The 18,060-nt window shown below is 42.5% G+C and overlaps 1 protein-coding gene across 3 annotated transcripts; it reads left to right on the top strand.

The window, feature by feature from the left end:
* Window positions 1–16,707, top strand: cep68 (centrosomal protein 68). Of its 3 annotated transcripts, XM_040035062.1 has the most exons (9): window positions 1–956; window positions 1,184–1,286; window positions 3,459–3,742; window positions 6,492–7,523; window positions 8,022–8,226; window positions 8,430–8,590; window positions 13,303–13,425; window positions 15,066–15,162; window positions 15,258–16,707. In XM_040035062.1, exons 3-9 carry the CDS (start codon window positions 3,485–3,487, stop codon window positions 15,428–15,430), a joined length of 2,049 nt encoding a protein of 682 aa, XP_039890996.1. In that variant the 5' UTR covers window positions 1–956; window positions 1,184–1,286; window positions 3,459–3,484; the 3' UTR covers window positions 15,431–16,707. The 3 variants fall into 3 exon arrangements, with proteins under 3 accessions (XP_039890996.1, XP_039890998.1, XP_039890997.1); XM_040035063.1 differs by lacking the exon at window positions 1–956 and having other exon boundaries at window positions 971–1,286; window positions 8,433–8,590; XM_040035064.1 differs by lacking the exons at window positions 1–956; window positions 15,066–15,162 and having other exon boundaries at window positions 970–1,286; window positions 15,258–15,376.
* Window positions 16,708–18,060: the final 1,353 nt, after the last annotated feature.

Genomic DNA, 18,060 nt, shown 5'->3' with positions numbered 1-18,060 from the left:
AACAATGGGCTAAGGCCCGGCTACCAGGCACCCTCCGCAGGCCTGGCTCCAGGGCGGGGTCCCCTTTAACCCTACGTCGGTACCTAGGGTGAACTGTTCCCTCAGTGTTGCACTCACAGGAGTCTTTAACCAATAGAATGAATAAGAAAATATAATAATGATTCTAATGACAGGCCTCACACTGACAGTGTGGGAAGATGCCTTGGAGGCTGCTGCATGTGTGTGTGTGTGAAAATGATGGGAGGGGGATTTACTCCGACACTAAGAAACCATTAATGTAAAAGAATGAATGACTTTTAAAGTGTATGATTTAATAAAATTAATTGTATTTAGTATATTGTGATTGGCACAGGATTTTGAAGAGAAATGAGCTAATGATAAATGTAATAAATTCCAATTGACACTAGGTGATTGTACGTCCAGACTGGAAGATTGAGGGAGAGATACAAATCAGCACTTGGCAGAGTATAAAAGAGTGCACACAGGAGTATCCAGTGTTGTTACGTCCTCTAGTTCTTGTAATGAGCAGAAGACATCATCAGCTATGGGATTCCACAGTTAGAAATTATAGCAAGTAACACCAACCAATGCCAACACTGTGGTAAAAACAACCAAATCTATTATATCCACACGGAGACGGGCACTTTGTGCATCTTTGAACACTACTCCACCATAAAAATATGCTGTCCATGCTGTTATTTTCTGTGTCGTGTTGCTGTTTGCCTGTTCGTCTATTCTGTAGGTACATTGAGCTCATATCCGGGGCTCAGTTCCTTGTGTGTGTACACATAACTGGCCAATGAAGATGAATGTCGTTATTCTCTTTTGTTTGTTTTTTGTTTTCTCCTGCTGCACTCTCGTCCAAATTCCAGTAGGTGGCAGCAACGCTCCTGTAAGTTAGTTTGGCAACGACCATAAAACTCGCGAGAAGAAGAGCTCCGTCACAGTCACGTACCGTAAGAAAGATCCATTCGCTTTTTTTTTACCTTTATTTTATGTGTTTCTGTAATTACTACTTACTTTTGTGTCGTTGAAATGTGTCTTATACCAAATATGTTTTATATACAACAAATACCAAGCTATACTAAAACACCAGTAGGCTAATAAATATAGCCGAGTGGCAGTAAATCGACATTTCCTTTATAAGGCACAACCTGGATGCTAATAACACTGTTTTGAACAGGCTTGTACTCAGCAATCATTACGGCTCTAACGACTACACCCTGCAAGGAGGCAGGCTGGGGACCAAGGTACAGCGGATGGACGCTTCGAGCTGAGCTACGCTGGTAAATATGTCGTTTCTTTTCTTTTCCTAAACAAAATTGTTTTAATATATTTTCTATAACCGGCTGTTGGTCTGACTTACACACACACTGCTGAATAATGGGAAGTGTCATACAGTTTAAACAGGAAACTTTATGAGGCTGAAAATGTTTGAGTTTGCCGTGTAACTGTCGAAGACTTCCATCACAGAGCGAGGTTCGTCAGTAAGAGTCAGCGCGTACTTTGTTACTTGTGGGTTTTGTTTGGGCTGGTGTTTTTTTATCCAGGCTGTCGTTCGTGGACTGTGACGCTCAGCACTACAGACTAGTGAAGATGAACCATGACAGAGGTCATGAGGGGACAGAACATTAGTCCTCTGTGCTTGTCGTTGTCGTCGTGTCCTCCACGTCCACGCTGTGTCTGATGATGACTGTATGTAGTCAGAGAACCAATTTGTTCTATGCATCGCGAACATGCGGATATCCTGTTGCTGCTGGAGTTAAAAAGGGAATCGTTTTGTTGAATGTACTGATCTATTTACAGAGTGTGGTGCAGTGAGGTAAACTCGAAACTGTATTATTTACTTCAGCAGTTTACAGCAGCAAAATTAAATTAATATATAAGAATAACAGCATAAACAACTTTGGACCAGAAACAGAACATTAAGCAATGGCATAATTTAAGAATCCAAAGCACCCATCACTCATAGACCAGCTTTGCATCATATTTAATTGCCGACTGCATCTGGGTCCAAGGACTTGCTCGTTAGGGCTAAATGATGAGCTACCTGCCACCTTCCGCTGCAAAGATCTTTTTCACATATCGTTGCCTTCTCTACAGCGCTCAAGGACAAACCTTTCCTTTTTTACCCCACCGGGACCTATTTGGACACTCCTTCAGTTCAGAGGTTGCAATTGGGTTTATGGGATTTGGCCTGGCAACAAAGGGATGATTGCTAGTCTTTTTCATTGTTTATTATTGTTGCTGTTGTTTTTGTTTGGTTTTTTTGACTCCCTTGACCTCCATACATCTAAGTACATCTCTGTCATGTGTATGTGTATGTTCATGACTGCTGTTTTCCTGCTTTGCAATAAGAAGTTCAATTTAAAAAAAGAATCCAAAACACCTGCTGCCTCTAGTTTGAGCCTTTTGTATGATGACATACGTATGATGATTAATCTGAGAGAACGAATCTCAAATCTCATAACAGTTGAGAGTTTATATACATGTATATCTGGCATGCACCTGGGCCTGCTCACTCACCCTTGTTAGATGCTGGAACCACCTCAACTGGCTCCTTTTAATGTAGAGGAGTAGCGGCTCTATTCTGCCCCTCCCTCCCAGAGCTCCTCAGCCCATCTCTGAGGCAGAGGTCAGCCACCCTTTGGAGGACGCTCATTTCTGCCACTTATATTAGCGATCTCTTTCTTTCGCTCAGTACTCAGAGCTCGTGATCATAGGTGAGGGTAGGGACATAGATTATTATTAATATTAATCATTTGGGGCAGCACAGTGGCGCGGTGATTAGCACTGTTGCTTCACAGCAAGAAGGTCCCGAGTTCCATCCCACCACCCGACTGGGGCCTTTCCGTGTGGAGTGGTTCTCCCCGTGTTTGTGCTCCAGCTTCCTCCCACAAGTCCCAAGACATGCAGTCAGTGGGGTTAGGGTAACTGGAGAATGTGAGTGTGAATGGTTGTCGGTCTGTTTGTGTCGGGTTGGCGACCTGTCCAGGGTGTACCCTGCCTCTCGCCCCACGGTGGCTGGGATTGGCTTCAAGATGAGTAAAAAAACCTCCAAATATCAAAAGCAACAGTTTAAGTGTCTGTTTATGGTGACTTCATGTTGTACATTCATAAACCGACAACAGCAATACATATTAACAAAATATCAGTTGTTTGGACTAAAGTTATCAGAGGACTTTTGTGCATGATTTCAGAAGAAAAGTTGAGCAGAACCTTGCACTATTGGAACTTTAGGTTTTTTTTATGGCTCTATGTTCTGCAAATTTTCAGCAACAAATTATTTGCTTCATAATCTGCTGAATAAATGACATCCTGTATCCTAGAAGAGGAAAACTCTTCTTAGCCAGCACATCTGTTGGATAAGAAAGGACAATAACTCTAGTTTTACCAGACGTTGGATAATTCTTTCTATATTTTCTCATGTACTTTGCTTCTTTTTTGTGTTATTTCAGGGCTGAGGCAAGTCTCCTTTTGTGCAATGGAAGTGAAGGGATGCTGCCAGCGCTGGAAATTAAATCGCAGAGAGCTACAGAGCAAGAGATGCTCAACTCCAGAAGTCACTGAAAGAGTCAAGATAGAAAAGGGGGACAAAGAAGAGCCATACAAAGGTGTTACCATGGCAGCAACCTCCAAGTATCTGACAGGCAGGCAATATCTCACTAGGAAGCCTCTGTTTTCTGTAGAAGAGCATGTGTCCATCTTAAAGAAGACACGTCCACAGAGGCTCATGGAAAAGGTAAGGAACATGGAGAAGGAAGACCTCCAAGTAAAATCTCTTTGTCCTTTTAGATGGAACAATACAGCAGACACAGAACGACTTGGCTTTTGTCAAAGGTCCCATATCATGAAAACGCATTTATATAGTGTTATAAGAATTTTCTAAACTGTGAGGTGTAAAATATGTGGTGTCACTTGCTTCTAGACCTTGTAACATCTCCGCCTTCCACACTTCAAAGTCAGTAAAAAATGTTCTGTGAAAAACATAACTAATCCGTTGGCATGCAGCTAAGCTGAAGCTGCTGCCACACAGTGGCAAGGAACCGAAACACATGTGCTGGTTAATCCCAAGATGCTCTGCTGAAACAAATGAATCTGCGCATTGCATCAGTGCAATGACTGCGATTGGCTTGTTCAGTATCGTCACTTCCTATTATGGATTTCTGCTTTATTTTTCAGCTGCTATCCTTTAAATCAGCTGGAATGTCTTACCTCAAAGAGACTAACCGTCAGCTCGTGTTTGGGTGTCAGAACTCCAAAGCACGAAGGCTAGGCCACAGGCTCTACATGGGTCCAGCACAACAAAAGTATAACTTAGGTGTACTTACAGTATAATCGTCTCCCACCCTTACAGAACTGAAAGCCCAGTGAATTACTCTCTGAACTCTGTAGTTCCCTAGCAGGGCTAATTAGCTAGTCAGCTTTGAGTTAACGTTAGCTCTACAGTGGGGCAAAAAAGTATTTAATCAGCCACCGATTGTGCAAGTTCCCCCGCCTAAAATGATGACAGAGGTCAGTAATTTGCACCAGAGGTACACTTCAACTGTGAGAGACAGAATGTGAAAAAATAAATCCATGAATCCACATGGTAGGATTTGTAAAGAATTTATTCGTAAATCAGGGTGGAAAATAAGTATTTGGTCAATAACAAAAATACAACTCAATACTTTGTAACATAACCTTTGTTGGCAATAACAGAGGTCAAACGTTTACTATAGGTCTTTACCAGGTTTGCACACACAGTAGCTGGTATTTTGGCCCATTCCTCCATGCAGATCTTCTCGAGAGCAGTGATGTTTTGGGGCTGTCGCCGAGCAACACGGACTTTCAACTCCCGCCACAGATTTTCTATGGGGTTGAGGTCTGGAGACTGGCTAGGCCACTCCAGGACTTTCAAATGCTTCTTACGGAGCCACTCCTTTGTTGCCCGGGCGGTGTGTTTTGGATCATTGTCATGTTGGAAGACCCAGCCTCGTTTCATCTTCAAAGTTCTCACTGATGGAAGGAGGTTTTGGCTCAAAATCTCACGATACATGGCCCCATTCATTCTGTCCTTAACACGGATCAGTCGTCCTGTCCCCTTGGCAGAAAAACAGCCCCATAGCATGATGTTTCCACCCCCATGCTTCACAGTAGGTATGGTGTTCTTGGGATGCAACTCAGTATTCTTCTTCCTCCAAACACGCCGAGTTGAGTTTATACCAAAAAGTTCTACTTTGGTTTCATCTGACCACATGACATTCTCCCAATCCTCTGCTGTATCATCCATGTGCTCTCTGGCAAACTTCAGACGGGCCTGGACATGCACTGGCTTCAGCAGCGGAACACGTCTGGCACTGCGGGATTTGATTCCCTGCCGTTGTAGTGTGTTACTGATGGTGACCTTTGTTACTTTGGTCCCAGCTCTCTGCAGGTCATTCACCAGGTCCCCCCGTGTGGTTCTGGGATCTTTGCTCACCGTTCTCATGATCATTTTGACCCCACGGGATGAGATCTTGCGTGGAGCCCCAGATCGAGGGAGATTATCAGTGGTCTTGTATGTCTTCCATTTTCTGATGATTGCTCCCACAGTTGATTTTTTCACACCAAGCTGCTTGCCTATTGTAGATTCACTCTTCCCAGTCTGGTGCAGGTCTACAATACTTTTCCTGGTGTCCTTCGAAAGCTCTTTGGTCTTGGCCATGGCGGAGTTTGGAGTCTGACTGTTTGAGGCTGTGGACAGGTGTCTTTTATACAGATGATGAGTTCAAACAGGTGCCATTCATACAGGTAACGAGTGGGGGACAGAAAAGCTTCTTACAGAAGACGTTACAGGTCTGTGAGAGCCAGAGATTTTCCTTGTTTGAGGTGACCAAATACTTATTTTCCACCCTGATGTATGAATAAATTCTTTACAAATCCTACCATGTGAATTCATGGATTTTTTTTTCACATTCTGTCTCTCACAGTTGAAGTGTACCTCTGGTGCAAATTACTGACCTCTGTCATCATTTTAAGTGGGGGAACTTGCACAATCGGTGGCTGACTAAATACTTTTTTGCCCCACTGTATATACCCACAGGCAGAGCTTTGGGGACAAGCATGATGTGTGGAAACTTCAAGAAGGGATTTATAAGCAGTAGAGAAGCTGATCCTGTGTGTCTGTGTCATCAGCAGCTACTCCAGTTTCCTTTAAAGCTATAGACAGTAAATCATTGGGTTAGAAATTAAGCTCCAGGCAGTTGTATAAATGTATGATACAAAATGATCTTTGTGGTATTTTGTTGTTTAACTTGAAATGTAAATGTACAGTATTTCAGGGCTTTAACCTCCTCATTTATCCATAAATGACTGCTCACTTAAGAACGTATGCCATCCTTGTCACTTTCTATTATTCTCTTCATCACTTTGTAGCTTAAATGTCTAAGCTGATGTAAACGACTAAATGCCAGAAGCTTTTACTCTGATGCAACAATAAGGTTTATAATGCTACAGTATTTTTCTTGCAGGAGAAACAACAGGACAGAAGTGAACATCATAATATTAAATTCTTGCCCAAACCAAGAGAGGAGCTCATCCCACAGAGACTTAGCCTGTCTTCCATTGAAATATCACTCCCCTCTACCTCTGAAGAAGACCTGGGCTCACCCTTGGGTGTTTCAGAGCTGCACCATGAGGACTCCGCTACATTTGGAACATCTTTCCCTGGAAACAGATTGGCTCAGCAGAGCCTCTCAAGGTCTAACTTTAAAGTCTGTGGACTTGACCTTCCCCCGAAGCCCAGACTGACCTCCACGGTCCTTTATCCTACGTACAGCCCCTGTTCAAACAAACGAAGCCAAGCTCAGCGTGTGATAGAGAGCCGGAGGGAGAGAAGTTGGAGAGAGAGAAAACGGTGTTCTTTTGGAGTAAACTCAAAAGAGATTCCCAAGTCTCCCTATCAGGCAGACTACTGGGCCTGTGCCATCCCTGAAACTCTGCCCCCATCTCCAGACAGGCATTCCACAGCATGGGACCCAAACAAGGAGTACCAGGAACTGCTGGATTACACCTACCCACTAAGACCAAGACAGGTAGACAGTGAATGGGACAGCTCCAAGAGCCTTCAGGATGACAGCCTTCAGACAAACCTCAACCTGCAGGACTCAGGAATTGCAATGGGCCACCTATGTAGTTCCACCAGCCTGCCAGGGTTGGACATTTCAACCGGTGCAAGAGGACAGAGCAGTGAAAGAATCGCTCTTAGCTCGAATTATATGTCACCTGACCTGCAGTTTATCACTAGATCTTCAGGTGAACCACTATCCCTGCTCTCTTTGTCCTCGGACTGTCTGGACTGCAGTGAGGATGGAGGGGAAAGAAATCCTTCTGTTAATGATAGTCTCAATGATCAGCACCATATGCGATCCACATCTACCTTTTCTGCTTTCATACGCTCTGAAAGTGTACTTCGACAGTCCAGGTGTGTGCACGGGGACCTGGATGAGGAATTCCGGCCTCTTCCAGACCAGGTGGAGGAGCTGCAGCTTCTGTCCAGACAGGTCAGTACTATATGTACGCTGACTTTACCACTCTGGTGATTATGCAAGCAGAACCATTTACATCAGCGGTCCCCAACCTTTTTCGCGCCACGGACCGGTTCATGCCCGACAATATTTTCACGGATCGGCCTTTAAGGTGTCGCAGATAAATACAACAAAATAAAACTAGTACCGGTACCGAAAAAAAGAAGATTTATTCATAACACACGTGAAAAGACCCAGGAAAACAGAGTTAACGATAAAAACGATAACAAAATAACGCTGAAAACCGATAAAAACCCTGAAAACCAGACATTTCACACCTGAGCCTCAACTCTCGCGGCCCGGTACCAAACGACTCACGGACCGGTACCGGTCCGAGGCCCGGGGGTTGGGGACCGCTGATTTACATCATTGCTAATCATGTTCACAACGTTGTATTTTTACTGTGCATTACTTTAGCAATTCTTGCTAAAGTAGCAAAACGCATCACATCATCACTGTGGTCTCTGTGTGCAGGTGAGGGAGATGACAGCTCAGCTGAGCTGGCCTGTCACCGCTACCTGGGACTCTCTGGAAACATGCACCACCTCCTGGCCCTCTTCTATCAGCTTGTCAGGAAAACAAGAGGAAAGGACTAAAGTCAAGGAGCTCCAGGAGGACAAACAAGACAGAAATGACTTTAAAAAGTGGAGCACAGAGCACAAAAATGCTCCTTTAACAGGTATTTGTAATAAATATTTGTAAGGATGTTTAGATTGTAGCCCTGTACACAGTTAAAGAATCAAATCACCTTCACTGCAATGGATATATTTCCATCTCTTTATCCAAAAGAGTTCGGATTAATTGTCAGGGTTTGCAGGTGTGTGATTTTGAGATTTCTGATCTTAAGGAAAATACAAACAAAAACTATTCTCTCTCCGTCAGCAGCGGTTTACGTAGGGCATGCTGACGGTGGCTTGGGTCGCCCTAGTCTCAAGAAGGCTGAGACTCTGGTGGACCGGCTGTGTGGGCTCAGCCTGATTGATAATCCAAAGGAGAGCTTGGAGGGCCAGGAGCACAGTGACTCTCTGATGCAACACATCAAGGTAGGGACGCAGTTGGATCTGTGACTAATTTTTCAGACTGAAAGTCATCAACAGATTAAACTCCTGCTATGGCAGATGTCACTAATGAATCCAGTGTGGGATTTTGTATGGAGTGGCTATCACTGCTTAGTTCAGGAAGAGAAGTAGCAGTATTATGGCGCTTTAAGAGGTTTACATGACACCACTGATTATTCCTCCTCTCTGGTGTTTGCATCAAGTAGTCCCTGTCTAATAAAGTGCTTTTAATAGTGAAAGGTCCACTAAGCCTTGACTGGAAAGGTGAACCTATCATGGGCATCAGTGCCAAAACCCAAAGCCCCAGGGTCAACAGTCTGGTCTTCAGCCTTCTTATTAAAAAGCTGTGTCATTTTATCCTCCAAGCTTCACTTTAACTGCAGCACAAGCAAACTCAAAGTCATTCATATGCGTCAACACATCATAGTGGCTCGAGCAAAAGGACCAGGGCCACCAAACAATAACAAGGCTGAAGCCGTTACTGTGTTTAAAACACACACACAAAAACTAAACAGAAAATTTAAAAAGTTCAGATGTTTTTCTTACATTTGCGACATATTTACCGTCACAGTGTCCTCATGTTGCTCCCCTGCCACTCAGAGTACACCATGAATCGTTCAGTGGAGAGCAGCTGGTTTGTTCTCCTGTTTCTCTTGTATACATCGTCAGGCAGTTAGTTTATGATAACTTAGCTTTATAATAGGTGAACAAATATCAGCTGAACTGCTGATATCCTTAGAACTCAACAGTATTAAGTTATAATGTTTGCTCTTTTGTTTGAAGTTTTTTATAACCTTGACTTAAAGTTCTAGTAATTCAGTCTGTTTTTATGTTTAAGTTATGTCTTCTAGCTCTCCTCCACTCTTTAAGTCCCTCACTAGTCTCTTTGCAGCTGTTCTGGGTAGGGATGGGTATCGAAACCCGGTTCTTGTTGAGAACCGGTTCCCACTGTTTCAGTTCCTTGGAATCGTTTGCCATGTTTGCAAACGATTCCCTTATCGATTCCAGTCGCCCCGAATGACGTCACCACGTTGCGGAGCGTCATTTACCTGGCAGGAAACACGGCGGCTCAAACGCTCAAAAGTTTGGTCATACTTTACGAGAACGGATGACAACAGGGCAACTTGCAGTACTTGCAAAGTAGAGATTTCATTTAAGGGAGGAAACACTACGAATATGCAAAAGCATTTGCTCACAAAACGATGACCTCAAATGAATGTCATGTTTTTAATTCCGTGAATCTCAACCCAGCAGCAGCGGTAACGTTTGCACGTCCTCTCCCGTTAATGCGGCAGGTAAATAATCAACAACAGTGCATATTATGTTAGCGCGATCTGCCTTATTACAAACCTGCCATTACTGTGCGTTTAGTGACCATGATGAGAGAGTCTGGCTCAGATGCTGGCAGTTCTCGCTGCAGTCTGCCGGCAGCGTTTCCTTTCAGGCAGGATAGACGAACGTCACCGAGCAGTGACTCAGTTTGTGGTCAAAGGCTTGCACCCGTTTGCCACAGCAGGTGATTTTCAGTAAGTGAATGTGTTTAATTGTAGGCAGGGACATTACTGGATATTCTTGTGTAATTGCTACAGAATAATTTATGTTAAACTTTGTTATTGCTACAGAAGAATATTTATTTTATTATTTTACATTTACAATGTTTTTTCCCGGGGACCCTGTGACACCCCATTGAAGAGCCGCAGGCTGGATCTCTTAAGATCTCACTGCTGGGTTTGTAAGGCCATGCTACTCCTAAATGTCTGTCTTGTTCAAAGAGAAGATATAAAACAAAGTTCTAAGCTAGTCGACCTTATTGATTCTTTTTAAAAAAGGAGAACACTAAGAGAATCGATAAAGAATCGAATCGTTAAACAGAATCGAAAATAGAATCGGAATCGTGAAAATCGTATCAATACCCATCCTTAGTTCTGGGGTCTTTGGACATCTCTCACTGGTTTTCTTTCCAGAATCTTTTAAATCTTTCACTTCCTTCCTCTGCCAGGCTTGTTCTGTACTGTGTGACTTTGTTTGAATTTCTCAATGATATGCATCTGTGTATTCCAATATTTCAACCATTATATGATTAAAAGCACCATGAATAATATGTACTGTAGGGCTGCCACAAACGATTATTTTTGATAGTCGACTAGTCACAGATTATTTTTGCGATTAGTCGACTAATAAGATCATCATCCATTGGACGTAAAACGTACAGCTTATTGCACCAGCAGCATCTGCTCTTATACAGGGAGTGCAGAATTATTGGGCAAGTTGTATTTTTGAGGAATAATGTTATTATTGAACAACAACCATGTTCTCAATGAACCCAAAAAACTCATTAATATCAAAGCTGAATGTTTTTGGAAGTAGTTTTTAGTTTGTTTTTAGTTTTAGCTATTTTAGGGGGATATCTGTGTGTGCAGGTGACTATTACTGTGCATAATTATTAGGCAACTTAACAAAAAACAAATATATACCCATTTCAATTATTTATTTTTACCAGTGACACCAATATAACATCTCCACATTCACAAATATACATTTCTGACATTCAAAAACAAAACAAAAACAAATCAGCGACCAATATAGCCACCTTTCTTTGCAAGGACACTCAAAACCCTGCCATCCATGGATTCTGTCAGTGTTTTGATCTGTTCACCATCAACATTGCGTGCAGCAGCAACCACAGCCTCCCAGACACTGTTCAGAGAGGTGTACTGTTTTCCCTCCTTGTAAATCTCACATTTGATGATGGACCACAGGTTCTCAATGGGGTTCAGATCAGGTGAACAAGGAGGCCATGTCATTAGTTTTTCTTCTTTTATACCCTTTCTTGCCAGCCACGCTGTGGAGTACTTGGACGCGTGTGATGGAGCATTGTCCTGCATGAAAATCATGTTTTTCTTGAAGGATGCAGACTTCTTCCTGTACCACTGCTTGAAGAAGGTGTCTTCCAGAAACTGGCAGTAGGACTGGGAGTTGAGCTTGACTCCATCCTCAACCCGAAAAGGCCCCACAAGCTCATCTTTGATGATACCAGCCCAAACCAGTACTCCACCTCCACCTTGCTGGCGTCTGAGTCGGACTGGAGCTCTCTGCCCTTTACCAATCCAGCCACGGGCCCATCCATCTGGCCCATCAAGACTCACTCTCATTTCATCAGTCCATAAAACCTTAGAAAAACCAGTCTTGAGATATTTCTTGGCCCAGTCTTGACGTTTCAGCTTGTGTGTCTTGTTCAGTGGTGGCCGTCTTTCAGCCTTTCTTACCTTGGCCATGTCTCTGAGTATTGCACACCTTGTGCTTTTGGGCACTCCAGTGATGTTGCAGCTCTGAAATATGGCCAAACTGGTGGCAAGTGGCATCTTGGCAGCTGCACGCTTGACTTTTCTCAGTTCATGGGCAGTTATTTTGCGCCTTGGTTTTTCCACACGCTTCTTGCGACCCTGTTGACTATTTTGAATGAAACGCTTGATTGCTCGATGATCACGCTTCAGAAGCTTTGCAATTTTGAGACTGCTGCATCCCTCTGCAAGATATCTCACTATTTTTGACTTTTCTGAGCCTGTCAAGTCCTTCTTTTGACCAATTTTGCAAAGGAAAGGACGTTGCCTAATAATTATGCACACCTGATATAGGGTGTTGATGTCATTAGACCACACCCCTTCTCATTACAGAGATGCACATCACCTAATATGCTTAATTGGTAGTAGGCTTTGGAGCCTATACAGCTTGGAGTAAGACAACATGCATGAAGAGGATGATGTGGACAAAATACTCATTTGCCTAATAATTCTGCACTCCCTGTATAACTATCATTAGCTTACAGCTTTAAGTGTTTAAGGTGCTAACTAAAAATAAAGACAAGATGATAGTTTATTAAATTTTAATGAAATTTGCAGATTGTTTCAGTGAAGTTTAATAAACTCCTTGCTATCTAAACTATAACAGGACACCGGAGTAAATTCTCGAGCATCTCACACTTCTGATAATCAGCTGTCTGCTTGATGTTTATTCAGCTGTGTAAAAACTATAACTTTAATCTCAGCCAAACCGATTTACTCAGGAACAAATAAAATACTAAAAAAGCCAAACAATAACATTTGTAAGTTATCTAAGTGACTTATATATCATGTTTAACCTGAGTAGCGAAAGACGGCGGTGGGTTTGAAAACGATTTGCTGGGAGTCCGGTGTTCTCACGGCTCTAGCGAGCCTAGCCCCCGGCTAGCTATCCAGCTAGTGGGTAACAGACGTCTCCGAAAAGCGCTTTTGAAAATATGTGGTGTCCTGATAAACTGAGCCGATATTTGAGGTTTACACAGCTACATTCTCGCCTGAAAATATGTTAAACGTTTATTTTGTGACCCAGAAAGAATAATAAGAGTAATATTAAAACTAACTAGCTGCCGCCATTGTTGGAAACTGAGCTGGGCCGCGCTATGAATTCTGGGACACAGCTGCTTCTTCTTCTTCAGGGTTTAACGGCAGCTGGCATCCTTGTACATGCAGTGCTGCCATCTTCTGTTCCAGTCCGTTATTACACTCTTAAATCCTGCTACTTATTCCTGCGTCTTTTGTGATCTTACAAAGCTTCAAACGATGCGTCGACTATTAAATCAGTCGTCGGCAATTTTGATAGTCGACGTAATCGTGACTAGTCGACTAATCGTGGCAGCCCTAATATACTGTATGTTCCAGGTCTTCTGTTCTCACCTGGAGCTGCTCATCCAGCAGCTGAATGCCGTGTCAGAGAAGATGGAGCTGCTGACTGAACCCACTGTGGACGTGGATCGTGGGAAGTCATCTCTGGCTGACTACCAGGTGAAGGCTGAGCCTCTCGAGTTGTTACACTGGCAGCAAACACACAGTCCTGCCCTGAAAAACGTTACTGTCTGTTTCACACAGGCTAAAGCAGCACTACTGAAAGTTTTATCAGTGTGCATGTTAATTGTTAATTCATTTTTAACACAGAGAAATCCTTTGTTTGATGAATTAAGCAGTTCAGTGGCGATAGCAAGTTTGTTTAAATAGCACATTTCATCACATTCAAAATCCACGTTCCTAACAGCAAACATAAAAACCTATATATGTTTACAATGAAGACAAGAAAAGGTGTAAGTTTACAAATGTGCACACACACAGACAGCTACTGTGAGAACACAAAGGTTTGAGTCTGTTTTTGAAATGCACACCTCAGCTCAGCAGGAAGCTTGTGCCGAAGAACAGGACTACAGTAACTGAAAGCACCTGCAGCAGACTTAGATCATCATGGGAAGACTTAAAACATCTGCACCTGATGACCTGAGAGCTCACACTGGGTTATAGACATTGAAGCCGGTAGCTTGCTGGGGGGAGCATTGAGAGCTTTCTGAATTAATCGAAGGTTTTAGGTGAAAAAAAAAAAAGGAGTGGCTACACAGGTTCATAGACGCCCCCCTGGAAATAACTTGTATGAACAATTTGAATCTGGCTTCATTCATTTCATAGTACAGAAACACCTCAAATGATCTTTTCACTGTCTACACCAGTTAACTCTGGTGTACCCCAAGGCTCTCTCCTGGGGCCTTTGGTTTTTATTATTTCTCCTACCTCTAGGTAATATTTTCAAGAAATATAACATCCAGTTTCACTGCTGCACAGATGATGCCCAGCTCTACTTCTCTTCCAAACCCACATCTATTTCTGATTAAGTGAAATCAAGGTTTGATTTACTCATAACTAAAGTTCTGACAGTTTTTCACCATCCATTGATAATTCAGGTTAAGAGTCTGGGTGTCATCCTTCACAGCACATATAAATCACATCATTCAGTCTTCTTATTTTCATTTTCGTAATACTAACCGCCTTCATCCTTCACTTACTCCAAACAGCACTGCCATACCTGTCAATGCTCTCGTCACATGTTAATTCTTCTCCATGGTCTAACACAAATCTCTCCATAAACTGCAGTTAGCTCAAAATTCAGCTGCTCTTTTTCTCGCTGACATCTGGACTGCTCCAAATGCATGTTAGTTTAGATTTTTAGATTTAGATTTTGTTTTTGTTTTTTAAATTCCCACCAGGCTGTCAGAAAGGTGTTTATGTTAAGGCTTGTAAAGCAGTTATTATGATTAATAATGGAGCTTATGGAAGGGAGGTTAGAGATTTTTAATTTTCCACAGAATGGTGATCTAGGTCCAGCTGTGGGCTGTCACGCCAGCTGTGGGCTGTCACGCCAGCTGTGGGCTGTCACGCCAGCTCCATTGATCCATTTTAAAACAGAGAAATCTGTTGGATAAGAAATGAGGTAGTTCATGCTTAGATTTAGTTGAATAAATGAATCCTGTCAGCACCACCCAGATATCTGTAGGTCATAGTTTATATCTAAGGTTAAGTCTAATGTGAACTTTGAACTGTAAAAACTGCATCGTTCATCACTTCATGCGTTTTCTGGTCCACTCACTCGGCTCTTTTGTTGTCAGAGCTTTCAGAGAGAACTTAGCAGCCATCAGCCGCTGGCCTCCTGCGTTCTGAATACGGGACAGCTACTCCTCAGCTGCATCAACAGCACCTCTCCATGTCAGTCTGTTACAGCATGCTCGCTAAGAAATACGGAAACTAAATACTTGTTTTCTCACTGAGTCTGACCGTTCTTCCTCTCTTCTCTTTTACAGTTTTAAGAGACACCCTGCTCCTGATTGAGAGTCAGTCAGAAATGCTGCAGGCCCACAATGAACACTTCTTCTCCTCCATCCTGTCTGCTATAGACAGCCTGGGTCAGCCCAATCAAGCCAGTCCTGTCCAGCAGAGCACAAAGTGTCCTGTAGTGGTCCAAGAGTCAACTTAACAGACCCAACGACAGCTGACCAGACCTCATGGCACGTCTGCATCATAAATATAAATATTTGGTGTTATTTCTGTCTAAGAACTCTGCTTTTGATACAAGGCTCTCATTTACTATTCACAAAAAACACCAGTTCATTTTTCACATAAGCCTTCAGGACCAGCACCGAGCCACCAAAACACAAAATTGTTCTTTTCTTAGTCTTAATATCGCACTGTTTTTCTGCCTGTACTTAATATCACATTTGTCTTTTCCAAGACATTCACAGAAGTCAAATTAAAAGTCTGTTAACCATTTATTTTTAAAAAGGATCTCTGTAATCTGATTTCCAGACACCAAAGTAAATCAAACACTACATTAGTGCAGCGACTAGATAAACTATTGTGAGGCAAACGGAGACACATAGTGTGCAGCACATATATCATGGCCCACAATGAACACAGAAGCTTTTTACTCCAAAAGATAATGTTTCAATTACTCCAGGGCAGGAACATAAAACAGGACAAATTAAAACATGAGCCCTTGACTCCTATCGTGATGGTGCAATGCAGCTGCAATGCACAGACAAACGTCTGTTTTTAGCACTGATAAAATACGAGTTTCATTCACCAGAAGCACAAAGTGCCTGGATGGTCTGTACCACACAGCAAGTGAGGTTTTTGGTCACACAGTTCCATGAAAATACAAAAGGTGGAGAAGTCCAATCAGTGACTAAGTGTTCTTAACTTTATGGACAACTTTTTTTCAAATAGATGAATTATTTTTAAAAATTGCAAAGGCCCTAATTATTTTTGTAGTAGGCTGTAAACACTCATTTTAATATGTGAGTCTAAGCACTTTTTAATTGGACCGTGTGTGTAAATGAGCACATCATCGAAGCACTTTCTAGCTAACGTCCACAGTTCAGCAGACCAAAGCTGTCAGGGATCAAACCACCAGACTTCCAGTTAGTAGATGACCGTCTCCGCTTCCTGAGCCACTCCTACCAATTGTTCTGTGACAGCTGCCATTTGCTGCAGTCACATGATCAATCATGGACACACGTCCTCTGGTGCCTGAAACAGAGATGTTGACAGGGAATCCTTTGGATCCTATCGGTTGTATTGTCAGTTTACAGTTTTGCTCAATGCTCAATTCTCACGGCAGAAAAGAAATGGGACGTATTTTATAAAAGGCGCTCCAACAATCCAAAGGTTTTTCACATATGTCAGAACATGAAGTCAATCACTTCAACTCTGTGATGAATGAATAAAAAGCTTTCAGCACCCTTTAAAGACTAAGTCATCAAAATGTTTCTTTCTTTTCTCAAGCCCAGAAAGAGTTCTGCATAAATGTGGGATTAATGTAAAGTTTTTCAGAAACAAATGAAACGTGAAGGATGTTTCTGAAACTTTACAAAACTGGTGGAATGGGAAAAAAAAGCAAACTAATGTAATCACTTTACTAAATACGACTGATCCACTGCTCATCACAGTAATCAAAATATCTAATCAGCCTTTCACATCATTGCATTTAGGCATGTGGACATAGTCGTGACAGCCAAATCAAGCATCAGAATAAGGAAGAAAGATGACTGAGCGTGGTTGTCGATGTCGGACGGGCTGGTTTGAGCATTTCCGACATTGTTGATGTTCTGGGACTTTCCCACACAACCATCACAGGGTTTACAGGGAATGGTCTGAAATGGGAAACTATCCAGTGAGCAGCAGTTCTGAGTTAAAACAGAATGGTCAGACTACTTTGATCTGATATGAAAGTAACACTATCTCAAACACTCATTACAAACAAGCAGTGTCGGGTAAGTTACTTTAAATTAGTAACTTAGTTACAAGTTACTTGTATCAAAAGTAACTCAGTTACTTCAAGTTACTCGTTACTTCCATAGTTACTAGGAAAAGTAACTTTGGTTTTACTCAGAATTCTCTTGTGTTGCTTCCGTAACTGGATACCCAGCAAGACTGTAAGTCTTCTAGCTTGCTTACATGTTAGCACTATCCTGCCACAAGTGCACTGTGCCACCTACCAATAGAAAGGAAAAGATAATGTGCATATTTCCACGAGAGAAATCCCACGCCTGGACCGTCGTTGACCGCCGACATGATTCTAGCCTGCTTTTTACATCCAACACAAAAACTGCAGTCGCGGTGCTTTCGATTGTACTCAGAACTCGGAAATTCTGCCTTCTGAATAGGAAGATGTAGGCAACACCAGACTGCAGATGAGCTGCATACAGGGCTGGACTGGGACAAAAAATCATCCCGGGCATTTTGACTAGAAACCGGCCGCCATTATAGCAAATATCATAAAGCCTTTGAATGAAAACAAACGCTGTTGTGACAGTGATGTACACTGTTCTGATGGTATATATGCATCAATCTATCAATCGTTTGTTGTAAGAGTCAGATAATTATTTTTTAAAACTAGACTTTTTAAATGAGAATAAGAAAGTATTTCTTTGTGCCCCCCTCTCCCAGTTAATGCCCTACCTGCCCCCTGGCAACACTTTGCTAGACCCGCCCCTGCACAGTTACCAGCTGTCAGCTACTTAGAAAAGGATCCTGGTGTTATTTGTCTCTCAGAAACAGTTCATAACTTCCCTTCAACTCATTCATGTCACCTAAAAGATAAACCTG

This window comes from Simochromis diagramma, unplaced genomic scaffold, assembly GCF_900408965.1.
Source record: "Simochromis diagramma unplaced genomic scaffold, fSimDia1.1 OVJJ01000816.1, whole genome shotgun sequence".
Classification (NCBI taxonomy): Eukaryota; Metazoa; Chordata; class Actinopteri; order Cichliformes; family Cichlidae; genus Simochromis; species Simochromis diagramma.
The sequence above is the reverse complement of the archived record's forward strand: the minus strand, read 5'-3'. Positions and strand labels throughout refer to the sequence as shown.

What these genes read in the sequence shown, in the direction of transcription:
- cep68 (XM_040035062.1), top strand. Translation starts at nt 3,485, where the DNA reads ATGGAAGTGAAGGGATGCTGCCAGCGCTGGAAATTAAATCGCAGAGAG. An exon ending in CACAGAGGCTCATGGAAAAG is followed by an intron (nt 3,743 to 6,491) that starts GTAAGGAACATG and finishes TTTTTCTTGCAG; the next exon opens with GAGAAACAACAGGACAGAAG. An exon ending in TGCAGCTTCTGTCCAGACAG is followed by an intron (nt 7,524 to 8,021) that starts GTCAGTACTATA and finishes CTCTGTGTGCAG; the next exon opens with GTGAGGGAGATGACAGCTCA.